Source organism: Fibroporia radiculosa, assembly GCF_000313525.1.
Source record: "Fibroporia radiculosa TFFH 294 genomic supercontigs, scaffold4060, whole genome shotgun sequence".
Lineage (NCBI taxonomy): Eukaryota > Fungi > Basidiomycota > Agaricomycetes > Polyporales > Fibroporiaceae > Fibroporia > Fibroporia radiculosa.
In genome coordinates, this window is record NW_012133398.1 from 58,683 (window position 1) to 77,630 (window position 18,948).

At 49.9% G+C, this 18,948-nt stretch overlaps 8 protein-coding genes across 8 annotated transcripts; 4 read left to right on the forward strand and 4 right to left on the reverse strand.

The window, feature by feature from the left end:
- Nucleotides 1-30: 30 nt before the first annotated feature.
- Nucleotides 31-3,090, reverse strand: FIBRA_05207 (uncharacterized protein; the record flags this gene model as incomplete). The annotated part of the gene is made up of 6 exons (XM_012326980.1): nt 31-71; nt 127-301; nt 360-559; nt 618-2,158; nt 2,210-2,726; nt 2,778-3,090. The coding sequence occupies 6 exons, from the start codon at nt 3,088-3,090 to the stop codon at nt 31-33; spliced, it is 2,787 nt and encodes a 928-aa protein (XP_012182370.1).
- A 621-nt stretch (nt 3,091-3,711) lies between these two features.
- On the forward strand, nt 3,712-4,774 carry FIBRA_05208 (uncharacterized protein; the record flags this gene model as incomplete). The annotated part of the gene is made up of 3 exons (XM_012326981.1): nt 3,712-3,831; nt 3,913-4,194; nt 4,247-4,774. The coding sequence occupies 3 exons, from the start codon at nt 3,712-3,714 to the stop codon at nt 4,772-4,774; spliced, it is 930 nt and encodes a 309-aa protein (XP_012182371.1).
- A 323-nt stretch (nt 4,775-5,097) lies between these two features.
- On the reverse strand, nt 5,098-5,679 carry FIBRA_05209 (uncharacterized protein; the record flags this gene model as incomplete). The annotated part of the gene is made up of 3 exons (XM_012326982.1): nt 5,098-5,304; nt 5,359-5,427; nt 5,479-5,679. The coding sequence occupies 3 exons, from the start codon at nt 5,677-5,679 to the stop codon at nt 5,098-5,100; spliced, it is 477 nt and encodes a 158-aa protein (XP_012182372.1).
- A 216-nt stretch (nt 5,680-5,895) lies between these two features.
- Nucleotides 5,896-7,132, forward strand: FIBRA_05210 (uncharacterized protein; the record flags this gene model as incomplete). The annotated part of the gene is made up of 4 exons (XM_012326983.1): nt 5,896-6,255; nt 6,310-6,585; nt 6,639-6,860; nt 6,917-7,132. 4 exons carry the CDS (start codon nt 5,896-5,898, stop codon nt 7,130-7,132), a joined length of 1,074 nt encoding a protein of 357 aa, XP_012182373.1.
- Nucleotides 7,133-7,631: 499 nt separating this feature from the next.
- FIBRA_05211 (uncharacterized protein) lies at nt 7,632-9,614 on the reverse strand (the record flags this gene model as incomplete). Its single annotated transcript, XM_012326984.1, has 9 exons — nt 7,632-7,647; nt 7,699-7,845; nt 7,958-8,022; nt 8,075-8,171; nt 8,226-8,984; nt 9,035-9,138; nt 9,198-9,329; nt 9,403-9,464; nt 9,518-9,614. The coding sequence occupies 9 exons, from the start codon at nt 9,612-9,614 to the stop codon at nt 7,632-7,634; spliced, it is 1,479 nt and encodes a 492-aa protein (XP_012182374.1).
- A 263-nt stretch (nt 9,615-9,877) lies between these two features.
- On the forward strand, nt 9,878-11,876 carry FIBRA_05212 (uncharacterized protein; the record flags this gene model as incomplete). The annotated part of the gene is made up of 5 exons (XM_012326985.1): nt 9,878-10,522; nt 10,579-10,734; nt 10,794-11,386; nt 11,441-11,709; nt 11,764-11,876. 5 exons carry the CDS (start codon nt 9,878-9,880, stop codon nt 11,874-11,876), a joined length of 1,776 nt encoding a protein of 591 aa, XP_012182375.1.
- Nucleotides 11,877-15,193: 3,317 nt separating this feature from the next.
- Nucleotides 15,194-16,186, reverse strand: FIBRA_05213 (uncharacterized protein; the record flags this gene model as incomplete). Its single annotated transcript, XM_012326986.1, has 7 exons — nt 15,194-15,235; nt 15,289-15,381; nt 15,438-15,557; nt 15,611-15,772; nt 15,827-15,861; nt 15,918-15,949; nt 16,002-16,186. The coding sequence occupies 7 exons, from the start codon at nt 16,184-16,186 to the stop codon at nt 15,194-15,196; spliced, it is 669 nt and encodes a 222-aa protein (XP_012182376.1).
- Nucleotides 16,187-16,288: 102 nt separating this feature from the next.
- Nucleotides 16,289-18,359, forward strand: FIBRA_05214 (uncharacterized protein; the record flags this gene model as incomplete). Its single annotated transcript, XM_012326987.1, has 9 exons — nt 16,289-16,504; nt 16,608-17,317; nt 17,398-17,450; nt 17,502-17,652; nt 17,707-17,749; nt 17,828-17,936; nt 17,988-18,042; nt 18,092-18,224; nt 18,276-18,359. 9 exons carry the CDS (start codon nt 16,289-16,291, stop codon nt 18,357-18,359), a joined length of 1,554 nt encoding a protein of 517 aa, XP_012182377.1.
- Nucleotides 18,360-18,948: the final 589 nt, after the last annotated feature.

Here is an 18,948-nt window from a genome sequence, read left to right on the forward strand (position 1 = left end):
AAAAGAAAAGAACAGAAAAGATTCATCTAGTCAAACATCCCGCCAAAAAGCCCGCGCTGTCGGCGAGGTGTCTGTTGAATCTCGGGTCTGAGCGTTGCTAGGCTGTTAAGCTGCTTCATGACCTACAATGCTTTATTAGCGACTTGACGCATCTGCAGGTTATGCTACTTGCCTCCTCCAGCTTATCCTTACGCTCTTGAAGATCCAGGTGCCGCCTGACAGTTGGATTCTCCCGAGCGAACTCTACAATCTCTCTGCGGTCCAGGTCATAGAGAAGGCGCGAGTCAATTTCTCGCGGGAACTAGAACAGAGGAACTCAGTACATTCCGTGTATCAGAAACCGTCGCGTCTCTGCATACCTGATAGAAGAAGTGATCTAGGAGCTCAATATTAATGAACATGGCTGACGTGTACGCCAGCTTGTCGGCCACCGCATTCAGGAAGATCTCTGGACACAGCACGTCGTTCTCGGGACCCGCCTTACACCGCTTCGACTTTAGTGCAGCCAATCTCAATTTGAGGATACTTAACCGATCACTGCAGAGGATCGCGTGACGACCTGTATGCACCACATTATGTCAGACGCAAGGTAACAAAAAACGGAAGGACAAACCCACCATCAAGCACTTGTGCCGGTGGATAACGATACTCATCTTCTGATACACTCGCTGCATTCTCCGCGTGCTCCTCTTCGATTCCATTCAGCCTCTTCTGCTTGCGCTCCTTCTCCTTCTCCTCCAGCGTCTTCACATATCCCATCAGGCCGCTCAATCTCCGGCTGCCGCCAACTCTCTTGCTAATCTCTTTGAGCTTGCTCTCGCACATCTCCGTTTCCCGCTCGAATAATTCAATCGCCTGCGTCCGGCCTGCCTCCCATTCGCGGGAGTCTACATCAGCCTCGTATTTGTACGGCTTGATGCAGTTCTCCACCTGGTCCGACGTGATACCGATTCGCTCGCGTAGGATCATATGCGAGAACTGGATGAGACGCTCCGCCGCGCGGGGGTGAAAGTTGAACGGCTCCCCCGACGCAATAGAGTCGATTAGCGTGCGTAGGCCGTCCGCAACGAGCAGTGTCGAGTCGCGCCCAACGCCGGATTTGGTGAGGAGCGATGATGCCGCGTCGAGCTTGTACTTCCAATACGCCTCCACGTTCTCCGGCTTCACCTTCGGGTCTGCCGCGAGGGCGGAGAGCTCCACAGCACGCTTGTCCGACCAATACAGCTGTTCGAGCACGTTCAGTACCTTATCGTCGAGCATCGCCTTGAGCTTCGCGCGGATCTGTGGCTTGCGGAACTGCACCGTGAACTCTTTGAAACGTGCCTTAAGTGCGTCCATCGTTTCTGCGACATACGACTCGGCAGAGATTCGGCGGTCGTTGTACTGCACCTTGAACTGGTACTGTGCCTCCTCGAGTTCGAGTTGCACGGCGTTGGTTATACCGTGCAGCGAAGATGCCATGGACGATTCCAAGACTTCCATCAGGCGACTGCGAAGAGTGTCTGTGCCGACCATCAAGTTCGACCCTCCGCCAAAGTGTTCACGATGTGAGCCAAAGTAGTCGCTCTCTCCGTTTCTTGCGAGAAGGGCAGTCGACTCGTTTCTTGCCTTCTTTCCAGATGGCTTGCACACCACGCCAACATAGCCCAAATGCAGTGGGTACCGGTTACCCGAAAGTATCGTTGCACCCTGTTCTGGAGGAACCAGATCCATCTTGGTGATGACACCAATCGTTCGCAGGCCTAATGGATCGACCTTTCGGCTGGCACGCAGAGCAGGGGAGTTGGCCAAGTCAACATCTGCCGCGCACACAGCGAGGACGATGTTGGGTTCACGGATGTACTTCTCACAAAGTCCCGCAATTTTCTCCTTCAAGCTTTCCGGTTGGTCCATAGACGCGATCTGAATATATCCCGGTAAATCAATGAGAGTCAGATCCGGTACACGAGGGCTGTATATCCGTAAGTCTATAGGTTCGTTTGAAACGGCATCAGAAGCGGGAACGGCAAGGTTGAGGTCAGTGAGGGTGCGTTGGATGTTGGAGAAGTCGGTGATTCTGCCGAGCCCAAGAGCTGGGAACTCGCCGTATTCTTCCTGAGTATCTGGGGTGTGGATCAGGGTGAGTTCAATCGGTCGGCGTGTTACCATGTTACTCCCTCTGTCCGAACGGGGATAAATAACAGCTCAAGGAAACGCTTTGCCCACTCACTTTGGCAGGAATTCATGTCCAACTATGGCTTCCAGCACAGAGCTCTTCCCAGAACTCTGGCTTCCAATGACCACGATGCTCGGCAGTTTGAGAGCATCACTCTGGTCGATACTCAAGAGCATACTCCGGACCTCGATGAGTTTCCTAGTCAGATGCATAAGACCATTCTGTCGTGTGTCCGGAGGAACCCCGTCTCCGTTTGCCTTTGAATCAGAAGCAGACAGGGTAATAGCAGCCAACAAAGTAGTTAGAGCAGCCGCGTCGCCCTCGTCTGGGTGCTTATTTCCGGAATGTCTAGGCCCATGGTCATCTCGACTACTCCCGCTATCATTCCCTTCCGACGAGAAAAGATCCTTGAAGAACTGTGGCGCTTCAAACTCGGGAAGCTTTACGTCCGGTAACTTGACCTCGGATACACGGGACGAGACCGACTTGAACAACCCAGAGGCAGAGTCAAAGAAGTCAGTGGCGGAGTCCTGCACAGTAGACATCCATTCAGTCGATTGTTTCTTGAACTCTGCATGAAGCAAGGTTCAACCTTAATCTATACAAGCCGGCGTCCACTTACCTTCAAACTTGTAATTGGCATATGTGAATCCCCCTGCGCCTATGGTGGCAGTCGCAACCGGCACCCTAAATGCACGTAACACGAACCGAGGTATGGATGAGTATGAGAACGCGCGAACATGCACATGGCGCAAAGCAGCCGGAAGTGAGGGGTGAGGGCGAGAACGTAGGTGTCCTGACGTCAAGAATGTGGAGAATTGTTTGTGAACAGGGCGAGAGGTCTCCACCCGTCTACGAGACACATTCAGACCATATGCGATGGTTTTCTTTGTCAGAAGTGCGGAAGAAATCCGGCGGCGAAGGGCAGAGTACATCCAGTCGCAGCTCCGCGGCCAGTGAAGTGGGCAGGAAGTGGCGGTGAAAGACAGGCAAGAGTCAAGTAGCTAACGCGACGGAAATTTCACGTTCAGCATGCGATGGTTACCAGACTTGGACGAGATGGAAAGAAGTGCAGGAGACTATTGCAGCGGTCTTGAGTGTATCCGAATACGACTCGGAAAGCGTTCGCGTTGGTGCCTGCTGGTACGCGTTTTCGGCGCGGCTACAACGGATGACTAAGCCCGCCCATTGCCACACCAGGTAATACCCCTGCCGGCGTCGATAACACGAGTCCGCGAAACTTTTATCTATCTCAGTCCGATTAGAATGCGATGAGCAATCACGAATACTTCAGCGCATGGATATGGGAAAACGGTGCCAGTAAGAACGACCTGTAGCCCAGAGACGTGAGTTCGGACTATCTCGACGACACTTCCTCACTAATAAGACGTCTCATGATCATTTTCAGTCGTAACTGTGTCCTCACTCCCTCACGATCAACTTGCGACGGAGTGCCCGGCTCGCCGCCGGATCTCCCGAACTCCCGCGATGAGATGAAGGATATATAGCACTCTCGGTGCAGGTATTCATATCGCTAACTGAACTATCGTCGCAGTATGGCTCCCAACAGCACTCCCCCTCCATCTGGTGTCTACGTCCCGGCTGTCCTGTACTTTGACGAGAACGAGGACTTCGACGTTCCTGCGATTCAGGCTCACGTGCTGAGGTTGGCCAAGGTGAGCTGCACGTACAATGTCTCCCTGCGTCGATCATCTCGATCTATCCGAATCATTGTTCATTGAGACCGCGTGTATTAGGGAGGCGTCACAGGAATCCTTGTCCAGGGTAGCAACGGCGAGGCACAACATCTCTCCCACGATGAGCGGAAGGAAGCGATCCGATTGACGAGGAAGACACTTGACGACAACGGTTTTCAGCAGGTGGTGATCATTGCTGGTACAGGCGCACAGTCAACTCGGGAAACGAAGAAGCTGTGTGCAGACGCCGCGGAGGCAGGTGCAACATTTTGTCTCGTCCTCACGCCTTCCGTCTGGCCCAGTCAGATGACACCAGAGGCGATACTGAAGTTCCATCGTGATGTATGAGATCCCATTGCGACTTAAATAAGCTATCCACTCACGTTCCTGCTAGGTTGCGGATGCATCGCCCATCCCAACGATGGTTTACAATTTTCCCGTCGTCACCGCGGGTCTAAACCTCGACTCAGATATCATCGGAGAACTGGCGCAGCACCCCAACATCGTTGGCACCAAGCTTTCTTGCGGGACCGTCGGGAAGCTGCACCGACTTACGTCTACTGTCCCGATCACGAAGTTCGCCACCTTCCCTGGTGTCTCCGATGTCTTCCTACAAGGCCTTGTCTCCGGTAGCGCAGGCCTGATTGGTGCCCTTCCGAATGTCGCACCTAAAGCACATATGGAGGTCTACCGGCTATACAAAGCTGGTAAGATAGAAGAGGCAGCCAAGATACAGGCTCTTCTGGGTCACGCTGATTGGGAGCTGGGAAAATTGGGTAGCATCGGCGGGATCAAGACAGTAGTTGCGAAGCACTTTGGGTACGGTGGCACCGTTGTGCGCGCCCCACTCAGTGCACCCGTGGTGACGGCAGCCAGCACGACCAAGTTAGATGAGTTGATTGCGTACGAGAAGACATTGTAAATGTTGTATTCGTAAATGACCACTGTAGCAATACATTGTACTTTCTGTTCTTTTGGGCGTGGGCCGTAGTCGGGAGGGCACGCAGTCTTGAGTCAGCCAGGGATAAATCTTTTAGGCTTGGGTCAGAGTGGATGTCAATTTTGAGTTTGTTGTCATTTGGGCACTGACTGAGTAGTAACTGTCTGCCCATGTGCACGTCAGCTGGGATCCAAGTTTGCACGACGACTTTGGGTTCGTGAATGCGCAGGAATAAAATAGAATCCGAGACCTGCCGTGTGCGAGAAATACGGTGCATGAGACCACTGACGGGAACCAATAATTCTTCATGATGTGTCCATGCTGGTGTCTGATTTGGGAGGGTGGAGAAGGTCATTCAACAAGGCTGAGACCCGCTGTTGTAGATCTTCCTTCTCTGTCTGCACGTGTCTCATTTCCATGTCCCTCCGATTTGCAATTTGGGATTCATCCGACAACAGTAGGAGTAATTTCATGGAGTGAATGATTGAGAGTAGCGAATGTGCAGCACGAATCTGTAGAGGATTCGTCAGCACTGAAGAGTATGAAATGCTAAACGTCTTATATACCATTGATTCTGCGCGACATTCAGCTTGATACGACTCTTGGGCAATGCGGAACTTGTCCTTATCACTGATCTTGGGTGTTGCTGAGCCGTGTGTGTATTAAGTGGGTAAGAGGTATCTTACAGAAGCTATGCCAACCAAGTCAACCATTCCCTCCACTAGCGTGTCGATTTCCACATCCACTTTCTTGTTCCACTCTTCCTCGATGGCATCCAAGTACTCGTTGGAGTTCTGGTCAACCAGAGGTATGGTGCTGCGCTGCAGCAGTTTCGCTGTGGGAAGTGCAGATGGTCGCGAGACATCTGTCTGAGGTCCGTCGGACATGATTATATGAAACGCAGAGTCGACGTAGATGCAGGGATGAGAGCTTGAAAACCGTGGCCGGTGGCAAAGGCGCAACGCGTCTCTGTTCGTCTGCGAACGCCACTCCAAGTACTCTCGAGCGTCACGGTTATCTGATTCAATTGACGCAAAAGCTCTCGCCGTTCAAGAGGCTAATAACACTCTGATTCCTTTTTCGCCTAATCAAACTTTCAAATAATGCGTCTAAGGGCACTCGTCCCGCCTTTACCTGAAAACTTGCTCGATGCTTTGGATGCCTGCGACATCACGACCGACTCGGATCTCATTTTTGTGAAGAATTTAACTGAGCTTTTTCGAAAACTGCCCCCGATGACCATGGGTTTTCAAGAATTCCTGGACCTGGTCTCGCGGGTTATAAAGCAAGCTGCGGCGCCTGCTATTCGCGGAGACCAGCTTTTAGCTAAGGAGCGAAAGCGACGTGAAGACGACATCTATGGCGATTTATCGACCGGTGTTCCCGAGCTGGATGTCCTTCTTGGCGGATTGCGCCCTCCGCGAGTTGTGGAAATCTCCGGTGACAAAGGGTCAGGAAAAACCGTAAGTTTGGATATCAGCTATTAAATATACCTACCGCATGAGCTGGCTTTGTAGGCACTGGCCCTACAGATTGTCTTGCGGAATTTGTCTACCGTATTCGATTCCGCCGCATTATGGATCGACACAGATGGAGCGTTCGCCCCCGAAAGAATACCTTCATTGTTGGAATCCTATCCCGGAGAGGTACCTTTGAAACATGCTGTCACCATCATCAATTATTCTGATGACGAGCAGGGGGTTGGAACGGTACTTGACCGACTGCAAATAGCACTCGCATTTGACGTTGAGACCACCCAAGAGGTCCTAGAGCAGCTGCGATTTTCACTCAGCGTAAGTTTCAATATCCTACCTGAGACCTAGTGCGTGGATGCACCTCCCAAAAGTCAGACCCACCTGTTCCCCCGATTGTGCGCTGTGTTGTGATCGATAGTATAACTCCTCTTCTTGGACCGTTGCTAAGTGCCATCTCATCCCAAGGTATTCCTTCTGATTTTTCTGCGTTGCATGCGACTTCAAAATTTCCTCGATTCACAGGCCACGCTATCATGACCACATTTATGCGGCAGCTCCGAGCGCTTGCGGACACATTTTCCTTGACCATCCTCGTAAGTAAACTTGTTCAATCAGCTTCGAAACCTTCCAAATATCCCCGACTGATCAGGTCATTAACTCGTCAAGTCGGTCATTACCTTGCAATCCTGACTCCGCGTTCCTGTCGACTGTCAGGAAGCCTGCACTCGGCCCGTCCTTTACGTTCCTTACTGACACCACCCTCTGGTTATCGAAAGATCTAGCGGATAGTAGCAATGCCGATGAGGAAGCAACGACGCATGTTGCTGAGATATTTCGATCAAAGAAGACGGTGAGCCATGAATGAAACTTTAGCTTTCTACTTCACTGGGTCGTACACTCTAAATCTCTTAAGCTTACATCAAACCTCCGTCCAGCGCTCCAAGACCTGGTGTTCGTTCAAACTCCGAGATGGAATCCTCTCTGGCACGTAAGCCGATAGTCCAGTGCTCACAGCGGCCCGCCTCCAAGCTACTGTTGTCGTTCCTGCGAATACATCCGCCACAACCAGGAATATTTACGATTTTACTGTCTTCACCAGAAAAACGCTGTCAAGAGACAACAATACTCTCACCAAACCCATACACTAATGATATCAAGACCAAGTCATCTAACGGACATGCCGCCGGTGTGAAGCAAATAGCCTTCGCCCACCAAGGATCATGCACGCGCGACTACCATGATCTTGTCGATGAAGTCATTGAAGTCATCGGAATTGTATGCAGAGTGTCCAGGAAACGATAATACACATTATTACGAAGTACACTCAAAAAGTTTCGCTGTTGAAAATGCTGATATGCATTGCGCTAAATATCATCGAACCTAGTTTGAAAGTGAGCGTATATCCCCTCATAGCACACACGGGGAACGTACCGATCAGGCATGAGCACCGGCGCAAGAAGACTCCAGAAATACAGAATCATACAGACCCAGCTAGAAACGATGCGCATCCACATAGCAACCTCAGATCGGCCAATATAAACGTCATCGACTGAGCCTGCGGTTGCTTTCACAACGTTCCTAATCACAAGTCGAAATTAGAACCAGATAAAAACGACGAGCACGCGACAAAATAGGGAAGATATAACGCAGTGTGTACGGTCGGCGAAAGTCAGAGAGCAAAGATACGTACCAATCAGTTAGAAGCATCGCAACGTACATCGCACCAATGGCGAAGATGACGTGGAACCAAGCATACTTAGATATGGGATTAACACCTCACACAGGTTGACAAAGGAGGTAGACGTACATTGTATCGAGTGCCCGACCGCTCATCATCTCGGGTTTCGCCCGCCGTGTCTTCGTCGTCTTCATCTTCCTCATCTAGTGCTGAGGCGGGGATAGCCCTGAGCAGATAATCACCATCTGCACAATAGAACTATATTCTGTATGAAACCTACCCAGCTTCGACGGCTGCCAACAGTGCTTGATAGCGTGGAGACTCTGTTCGACTCGGCTGGGTGCTTACAACACCCATCTCGGCGTGCCCATCTTCGTCCGAAGGAAGCTGAACCGCACCACTCTTCTTTCCCTTCCCAACAAGGGCGCGGCTCTGTGTCGCCGCGCGGCTGGTCGAGTATGCAATCGCAAGGAACGTGAACAGCGCACCAAGGACAACGGTCGTATTGTGCGTTCCTGTGCCAACGCCGGAGCCAGGCCGGCGAAGAGGGTTGCAAGTCGCGTGCTCGTGGTTTCCGACTGCGGACATGATGAGATACGTGCAATAAGTGGCGACCATGCTCGCCTGCGCAAGCCCGGACCGCGGGTTGTGCTCTTGCACCGCGGGATGAACGCACATGATTGTCGCGATTATGCACAGAACAAGATTAAGGGAAATGAAAACGCGGTTGAGCGTACACTCTGGCGCGGCGAAGAATGCGTAGAGGACACCTGTGAGCGCGATGGATGCAGCATACATGCCAGTAGTTGACCCAATCAAGATCCATTGCCATAAATTCGAGTTAGATGCTTCCCAAGTCTCAAGGCACATTTCGGACCAAGAGTGCGCGAAGTCGACGAGGAGAACGAGCCCAAGGAGAATAAAGATCGTCGCGCCGATAAGTGCAACATAATTCCCCCAGAACATGAAGAAGCCATTGGGGATGAAGAAAGACACAACAACAAGGACGAGCCAGAGGAGGACCTTGGGACCCCACCAACTGAACGACCGTCAACGGATGACGGCATAGCATAGAGCGCAACCACTCACCCGTTCTGAATGGATGCCCTCTTGTCCTTTGTATCCCTGACACCAATGAGTAACGCACTGAGCAAGAAGTGGAACAGCGCCAGCGCAAAACAAATCCGGTGAACCTATGCATGTCCCATGATTGCCAAATACTCTCATCACCGCAACAAAGCTCAAAACGTACCGCCAAAACGCCATAACACTTTCCCCCCTCACAGTCCATCTCAAGATAGCCATGGCTCCATCTCTCTATTGTCTGTATCGCAACTGGTGTCTTCATAAACCACGCAAACATGGAATTTAGACAGAATATAATCTAAACGAGCTCGACGGAGCATACGTGATCAGTTTCACACAGACGTACACTACGAAAGAAGAATGAGACTCACGGCAAATCCAACTCGCGTAGCGATCGAAGAATTGCAATTACAAGACTTGAAAAACATCGACGCTGCGCGGTATTGCGGTCAATATTTTCGAATTTGTGATCAATCCTGCACTCACCAGCGGTTGACGTGAAGCAGAAAGCGATGCCTGCTATGGCAGAGGACGCGACGGTCCCAATTATGCCCGTGAAGGGCAAAGACAACAAGATGCCCATGGTGAGAAGGAGCGGTGATGATGGTGGTACTGAGCAAGTCCGTAGTCGATCCGGCGTCTATACCGGAGAGGGACATATTGTCAGGCAGACCTTAGTTTCGTCGTGCTTAGGTACTGGATATGTTGTTATGTTTTAGCTCTTGTATTAACGTGCGACCTTGCAAGTACGGATTTGGTCTTCCTTCTACCGCCTGATGCCGCCACAACGGTGTCGATAGAGACTTGAACCGCAACCATACCATCGCCACTCGCTGCTTCCCCGCCATGTCCATTCGAGAGCGCGCTATTTTTCAGAATCTAGTTGAAGATGACCGGCCCGAGATTCGAGTTCAGATCCTCTTGGAATCAATGCTATCGGAGGAGCTCGTGAAGGATTTTCTCGAGACTGCACCCCCTCCAGCTCCCACAAAGGTCGGACTTTCACCCGCATATTCTCCGTCTGGTCATCTCACTGCCCTGGCTATCGCAACAACGACACGAGTATTGGTCGTTCAATTCCACAATAAGAACAAATCCGAGAAAGCAAAGGCCGGCCGCCAGATCCTCGAGGACAGTATCTTGTGCAACGCGGACTGTGCGCTATATGCGTTCGATCTCGCCGTGCTTGCCTGCTCGCTGTTTTACGATTACGGTCTGCGCATTGTCAACGGGATAAATATCCAGAGTGTTGCTCATCCCACCGGGATATGCTCGCCACTCGCCGCCATCCAGTTTGGGGCGGGCGATCACGTCGAGGTTCACAAGGAGAATATCGTAGCGTATTTCAAGAACATGTTCTGGGATCCCTCCCGCACTACACCACCCGCGCTTCGTGCATGGATCTCGGTATACCTACCTGTCGTCCTTCCTGACATGGAAGAGAAATTCAATAGTGTGAAACGCGTCAACACGAAAGATTTCAGCGAGACTGTGAGTGTTTCTTCAATGATCGGTCTGATCGTCTAACATGACCGTTTACGCCTCAGTACCTCGAGTACATCGCGCAGCTCACGCGAGGTGATCAGCGACTCGCGTTGAAGAAAGCGCCAACGACTAGTCACGACTTTGGCTGGCAGACGATCAGCAACAAGAATGCAACGGTGAATTCCACGAGGTTTCAGTCAAGGATTCAGAAATCTGCCGTGGGTTATGTACAATTCTATGCCGCCAGTCTATCTTTAACAGCTTATCCATGTGATAGAATCTAGTGATATCTGTGCAGGACGACTATGGTTCAGAATATCGCGTTCATGGGCGGACTGATGACATCATGGGACGCACGGCCACTCTTAAGGCCGGCGCAAGCCTCGAAGGCAAGGTTATCACTGCCATTACGTCTGTGAACAGTGATCGGGCTACCAATGCAGAGACACTGAACGCTGTGACCTTACTGCGGGTTCTTCAGGGAGAGGTTGATCTTCTTGACAACCCTTTTCTGAAGTACATTTTGTTTCCCATGAAGGATGTCACATTCACCTGGCCAGAGTCTTTTGATTCTTCTGATTTTATTCCCTCCATCATATCATCACACCTCAATAGTTCCCAGCATCATGCTGTGGAATGTATGCTTTCTATGACTGATTCCACCAGAATTACCATGATTCAAGGACCTCCTGGGACAGGAAAGACTACTGTGATTGCTGCCTATGTTTCCTCTGCTGTGGCTGCTGGCTTCACTGGGATCTGGCTTGTTGCACAGACAAATGTGGCTGTTAAGAATATTGCAGAGAAGCTAGTGGATGTTGGCTTCACCAATTGGAAGCTGCTGGTATCTGCTGATTTTCATATTGCTTGGTGAGTTGCACTTGATAATTTCTGAGATTACACTCACTGCTGATTCTCATAAAGGCATGAACATCTTTACCATAAAGTTGTCAAAAACATTATTCGATCTGATGAGTTTCAAAGAGCTGAAGGATTGCTGCAAGACTGTCCTGTAGTTCTTTGCACTCTTTCTATGCTTTCTAATCCAAGGGTTAAGAACTTCTCACATATTGTTCCTATTTCTACCCTAGTGGTAGATGAAGCAAGTCAGATTGCAGTCAATGGCTATGTTGGTCCTCTTGGAACTTATCCTTCTCTGCGCAAGGTCTGTTTTATTGGAGATGACAAGCAGTGTAAGTTGTATTTATCTAAGCTATTGTCATCACTAATATTCCTGTTCCTGTAAGTACCTCCATTTGGACAGGATGACAATGAAGATTTGAAAAGTGTGTTTGAAGTACCACATCTTCGTCGCTTGGCAATTTTACTGGACACTCAGTGTAAAGTATCTGGTTTTTAAGTCTGAGCTAAAATTTAATTTTGTTTGGCAAAACAGATCGTATGCCACCTCATATAGGAGGTGTTATCTCTAAGGAAGTGTATGATAACAAGCTTTTCTCAAATCCAGACCATCCTATCAAGACATGTATCTCATATTTTGTTCATGTTGAAGAAAGCTGTGAAAAGCGAGATGGAACAAGCTGGAGAGTATGTGCTTATTTCTCCTCAATGCTTGAGCACTCACTGTAGTATACTAGAATATTGCTGAAGCACAAGCAGTGATCAAAATTGCTGCAAAATTACAATATGAAGGCAAAAAATATCGTATTATTACACCATATGATTCTCAGAGAAATCTGCTGGAAAATGAGATGAAGGATTCTGGCCTCAAATGGCAAGACAAGGTGTTTAATGTTGACTCATTTCAAGGCATGTACTCTTTATTTAATAATCTTGTTTGCTCATTGATTTTGTAATGTAGGAAATGAGGAAGATTATATTATCATTTCTCTTGTACGCTCAAAGCAGGAACTTGGATTCCTGACAGATATGAGACGTACAAATGTTATGCTTACTAGATGTAAGCAAGCTATGTATATTTGTTCTCACTGGGATTTTGTTTGGGGAGCAGCTAAAGAAACTCTAGTTGGAAAGATGGCAGAGGACTGGAAAGAGGAGACATGGCAGAATGCAGAAGATTTCAATGATCTTCAGGAGCAATTCTAAATCATCTCTAAAAAAATTGTTTTTGTATTTTGGCAACTTTGATTATATATGCTTATGATGCTCAAACAATAAGAGCAAAATTTTATAAATCCCAAATACATGAATGTTTTATGAAGCAATAGATACAGAAGTAATTTCTAAATTATGCAAAGCTTCTATAACTATCAACTTAAATTCCTTAGTTAGAGCAAAGAAATTGGATATAGTTAACTGAATCCCAGACTAAATTTCTTGACATCTGCCAGGTTTCCATATTCTGTCAACAATGGTAATCTTCAGGCATGCAAGCCCATACAATTCATTCTGCAGCCATCTAACTATGATGAACTAAATTTAAGAATTCTAATCAGACATTTTAACACCAGTAATCATGTTGAAATTGATCTTGCACCACAGAACTCATCCTACTGGTGCTGATCCTTCACATCTGACTGCAAACAAACAGTTCATGTCAAACAACTGTTCTCAAAGCTCAAGGAGCCATCAGTCAATTGTATTGGTTAAAGCATTACAAATAAAATTGATGTCTAGATAGGACAATGTAACAGTGATTGTCACATTTGAACCTTGCAATATCTGAGCCTGAAGACAGGCAGGAATGAGGGACAACTCACGCTGGTACAGGAATCAGACATAGCAAGGACGAATGCCGTACCGCGGATGTAAATGTGCGAATCGTCTCAGTATGTGAATACATGCGTCAGAGCAGTCGCAGTGAAGCATCTCCGAGTCCTATGCCACACTAGTTGAAGCACTATTCGGATGTATGCGTTCGGATAAAAACGAGCTAAGGGCAAGGACGAATAAGCACTGTGCAACAGACGCATGATTCAGCCAATATATACCGTCACAAGCAGGTGGGCGAATAAGTCGCAGCGACATAACGACTCACTGAAGAGCATGGTTGGATGTAGCACTGACCAATACTCTTTGTTCCCTCCACTCCATACTCGTCAAAGCAGAAGGATCCGAATCTGCGACGATGATTCTTGCTCGATCTTCAGCGGTAACACACTCGGGCTTAATATACTTGTCTATAACCCAACCCAGCCGTTTCCAGTCGGGCATATTAGACGCGGGCTGCTATGCTATCAGCAGGTGTACCAAATACGTTTCCATCGATTCCTTCGACAGTCGCGTATGGCGAGATGGCGTACGATATGACTCGAACAGGGCACACTCACCGAAGTACGACGCTGGCACGTAGATGATATATATTGTGCATGGCATCGTAAAGTCGTGCCAAGAGGCGAGGAATCCGCGCCCATCGTCGCGCCTCTATCATTCCAGACAAGTTATCCATCAATTAGTATTGAGGGCATACTTCCGCGCTCTTACCTTGCAGTTGGGTTGACTAGTCAGAGAGATGATGCTCCGTTCATGAGACTAGATTGTGCCGCGGACATTTCAGACGGCGCGGGAGAGCCACTGTGCAAGTCGTGCCGCAACTTCCTTCGCACATGCCGCGTCATGAAGAAACGTAGCGTCCTGCGTTCGGGTCTCGGTCGTTATCCCTGTGACTCTCGGGCGTTTGACTACTTACGGTGACCTGCTACGTCGTGTTCAGAGCCCGGGACTGGGTAGACCCGCCGGAGACTATTTCTTTGCAGCGGTTGCCCACCCCCGATCTTCTTCCACCTCGATGAGTATTTTTTTAGCAATGTTGGAAATGACCATCGCTACGAAAATGGGAATCAAGATAATAGACGTACCGCGAACAATTCTACCGTGAACATCAAGTGACATATTGGTACCGTTGATCAACATCTTCTGCCACACCCATGTCATCCCATACTGCAGAATGATCCGCGCCGTCATTCACGATAGTTTGATAATACAGCCGGTGATTATCCAACTGACGACCGGCCCTAGGACGGGTCCTTGGAATGCCCAGATGGATAAGCATTCCCTTCTGTAATACAGTAGTATCAGAAGACCAAACGTCTGGTACACGAGAGGATAATCAGCGATTCATGAGAACGGCTTGAGTTTCAAAGCTCAGAGCCCAGACCTTCAGGTATATACCATGCCATGGCTACTAGGCAACACTGATGCGATCGTGTTACAAGGGAGGGAAATGAACCTACCGTGCGATGTCTGATAGGAACGGACTGAATGCTGATAATTCATACGCAGATAACGCAGAAGAACGCGAGCCATGTCAAACGATCTGCCGTCAGATGCGAGTGCAGCGTCATTTCGTCATACTCAGCGGGGCGAATAACGATTGCCTATGAATACACCAGGATTCACATACGATACTGAGAACACGGCGCAACGTCGCAAACAGGGGTTGGAATGACATCCGCAGCATCAAGAGTCAGATGCAAGAGGGATACGAAGAGCACACGGCCTCTATCGACCTGCCAGCTTTGCGTCCGCGATGGGATTTGCGTGTATTGTCACCTGGAGAGAGAGGGACGGTGAGTGAAATTTGTGGACGTCAGTTCTCTGTCAAAAAGACGTCTGAGACAGCGCGACGCTGTAACGCACGCCATAAGTCTGGCGGCAGTGCTCGGTTCCCCAGACGGAACGAACGGCGCCCGATTACTCTGTGACGCCGGTGAGTCTGTGGGTAGAGCCGAACAGACTCCGTTCAGATGAGCGCCATCACGAGGATGGGTCACGGTGAACGGGAATGGTGAGTGCGCGCTTCGATGTATTTTCATATTGATGGACCAAGGTGGATATGGGTAAGAACTTACATGGGTCAGCTTGATCTCCGTCAGTGGTCTGTTTTTTGCGGTCACTGGGGTGCGCTCCATCGCGTCGAGCGCGGAATCAGCGCCATCAATGACCTGGCAGCGTCGATGAGATGACAAGCTGGAAGAGGTAAGCGCCGCGAATTACATACCTTGCCAAAGATGGTGTACTTTCCATCGAGATGTGGCTGCTTCGAATACGTTATAAAAAATTGGGATTTATTTGTATCTGGACCGGAGTTGGCCATAGCGACGATGCCACGGTTATTGAACTGCAGTCTTTGGTCAAAATAACGTAACGGAGGGTGAGATGATGTGCGCCTACCTTGAGCGTGGAACGAATTTCGTCGGAAAACGGAGAGCCCCAGAGGCTTTGTCCGCCCTTGCCAGAGCCGGAGGGATCCCCGGTCTGGATCATGAATCCCTTGATATTTCTGTGCCAGATACACCCATCGTAGTAGTTTGCAGCGCAGAGCGCCAGAAAGTTCTGACAATATGTCACCGGATGAGTGGGGACTGGAGAATGAATACTAGAACGTACCTCTGCGGCCTTTGGGACAGCCTCGCAGAAGATTTCTATCTGGATGATGAAAGGTGGGCGAGACAGGCGCGGTGGGTAGCTGGAGGCCTACCTTGATGTCGCCGAGGGTGGTATGGAGGGTGACTGACTGCAGCGCGTGAGGCCATCAGCTGGAAGAGAACGCAGAGGTGCGCACCATGGGAGGATAGAACGATTGCGGCGAGTTGGGAGACGAGGTGAGAGCGGCTCCGCGGCAACGCCATCACGGGCGGCAGGCTCGGCGATGGCGGAGCCTTTTGAGGAGAGCGGCCGGAGGGAGCCGAGGACGCCGGGAAGAGAAGAGGAGGATTCTGGCAGGAAAGGGGCGCTGTAGACCATCATGGCAGGCCGCTGCCTTCTCCCTTATAAGGCCCGTCCAAGCGTTCCTTCTCTCACCCATCATCCCCTCTGCTCGCCCTCTCTTTTCCCCGCTCTTGACCTCCCATGATTCGTACCTCCAGGCCGCCCTCTGTTCACAGCACCACCACCGACTCGGGTGACCCGTTTTCTGCCATCCTGCGCCCCCCAGCCAGCGAATCGGAGCGCGACAAATTAACCCGCATCCAGAGGGAGGCTGACGCGAAGCGGATCAGCGACAGTATCGACGAAGAGATCCGAGCAGACGAGAAACGGTACAGGAAGAACAAGCAGGATGTCAAGGTAGGTCCCCGATTTTGCAGCACATGCACACACATTCGCGTTCTCTCTCTTCTTTCCTACTCCCATCCCCATCGGACGATGGTACTAACTCCCGATATTGTAGCTCCTGTTACTCGGTCAAGCAGAGTCGGGAAAATCGACGCTGCAAAAGCAGTTCCAGCTCATCTACAATCCAAACTCCCTTGACGAAGAGCGGCATTCCTGGCGTGTCGTCATCTTTTACAACATCGTGCGGCCTGTGCTACGTATTCTCGAGGCGCTTGACTTATATGGCGAGAATGATGATGATGACGACGCCGGCACCGAAAGGACTGCAAGAACAGCGAACAGCGCGTTTGCGCAGTCGTCACCATCGCCTTCGCCGTCCGTAGACCAACGACTATCCTCTCTCCGTGACCGCCTCACTCCACTGGCTTCGATCGAGTCTGCACTAGCGGAGCGGCTATCGGGCGGCATCGCCGTATCCGGCTCAGGTAAAGGAAGTGTGTTTGTGCGCTCGGGTTGGCAAGCACGCACGTTTGGCATCTCATTTGGCAAAGCACGCGAACGCACGAGCAGCGTCAAGGGGCGTTTTAGCTTTACTGGGCAGCGGAGCGCGCTGGAGAACGCGCCGGAGGGTGGTAGAGAGGACGTACAGGAGAACCCCAATTACAGCACGACTGAACTACCAGAGACGGAGAGAGACCAACTTGTGGAAAACGCTGCTGAGATGCTCAGCTCGTGCAAATACGATGTACGTGAGCTGTGGGAGCATCCTGTTGTGAAGAGATTGCGCGAGAACCGCAGGCTGAGACTAGAGGAGTGGGCAGAATAGTGAGTGTCGGCTCATCGAGATTTGCGGATCGTGCACACGCCTTTTAATAATTTACTGATGCTCACATCTTTCTCCGCAGTTTCCTCAGCAACATTGATCGTGTTTCTTCTCAGGACTACATCCCGACAATCGGTTCGTCTTACAGCATCTCTTATTCCATGCAGGCAACTGATTTCGGTGCAGATGATATTCTTCACGCGCGCATCCAGACCATGGGCGTCGCCGAACATATTTTTGAGGTGCCTCTTCATGGCCGGATGGTCACTTGGCATCTCTTTGACGTGGGCGGCGCTCGAGGTCAGAGACATACATGGGTACCATATTTTGATGATACGTACGTCGTTGAATCCATCATCCGAACTGGCTGTTTAACCCTTCGACACTTTAGGACGGCCATAATCTTCTTGGCGCCTGTCAGCGCGTTCGACCAGGTAAGAATCCTTCGGGGGTTGACGCTGCATCAACCGGCGTCCTCAGGTCGAAAGCGAATCTGACAGATTGGATCCTAGTACCTAAGTGAGGATCCAAAAACCAACCGAGTGGACGATTCCTTGCAGCTGTTCAAGCAGATTTGCTCCAATCAGCTATTGAAAAAAGCGCATCTTGTTCTTTTCCTCAGTGGGTGGTTCGGGCATCTAAGTGCGGAGTCTGTTCTGACCTTCGTGGCAGATAAGCTAGACATCTTAGCCACCAAACTCACTAGGGGGATTAAGGTTAAGAAATAGTGCGTTCTCATAATCAATTGACACAGCAATTTGTTGACGTTTTGACAGCATCACATCGTATGGCGAGCGCCCAAATGATGTCGATGCTGTTGTGGGTTACTTTAAAGCGCATTTTACCCAAGTCCATACACGAAACAACGAAAGCCAGCGAGTGCTTTATACCCACCTGACGAGTGTGGTCGTATGTATTATTTTCCATTCACTCCTTATTGTTTTCTTATGCGTATGACAGGATACCAAGGCCATGCAGAGCATCATTTCCAATGTCCGCGACTCCATTTTCCGGGACTATCTTAAATCCGCCGCACTGGTGTAATTAACATCATTCCACGTTCGTTTGGTCTGCACTGTTCCTGTCGCGCGCTTGTCAATTGCCACGTTGTAATCGGTCTTGGACTCACACGACCTCTCTTTCTCTTCGTTTTACCTGCTTCGCTGTCACAAGGCCTGGGTACGCCGCGGCAATATCATGCCTGGTTGTTCTGTATTTGTTTGCATCCCTAGAAGTTGTGTAATTATTCCGTAGTTGTCGCTGTTGTCCTGGCGTTCTCCCGTCCGGGATCCTGCGGGTCTTGATGTCGCATAGTGTCTCTGGTTACATTAAGCCAATAACGTGGTCTGTCTGTATACTTTGATAATAATCTGTTGTTTGTCATACTTATTGTTTTCTGATTCTTGCAACGTACCTAATGTAGCCATTCTTCAGCATTGACATGGGAACAAGTGGCTTGGACTGTCATCCGGTATCATGGAGCTCATGACATTGCATCATTCCGAGAGATATTCCAGATCAGCATAAAGCTGAAGCCCGACATCGCCGCGACGCGTCGTGGCGCATCGCGTTATCATTCTTCTAAGGCAAGTTAACAACACCCGCTCTCGCCGGGCACTGTTCCTCAGGTTAC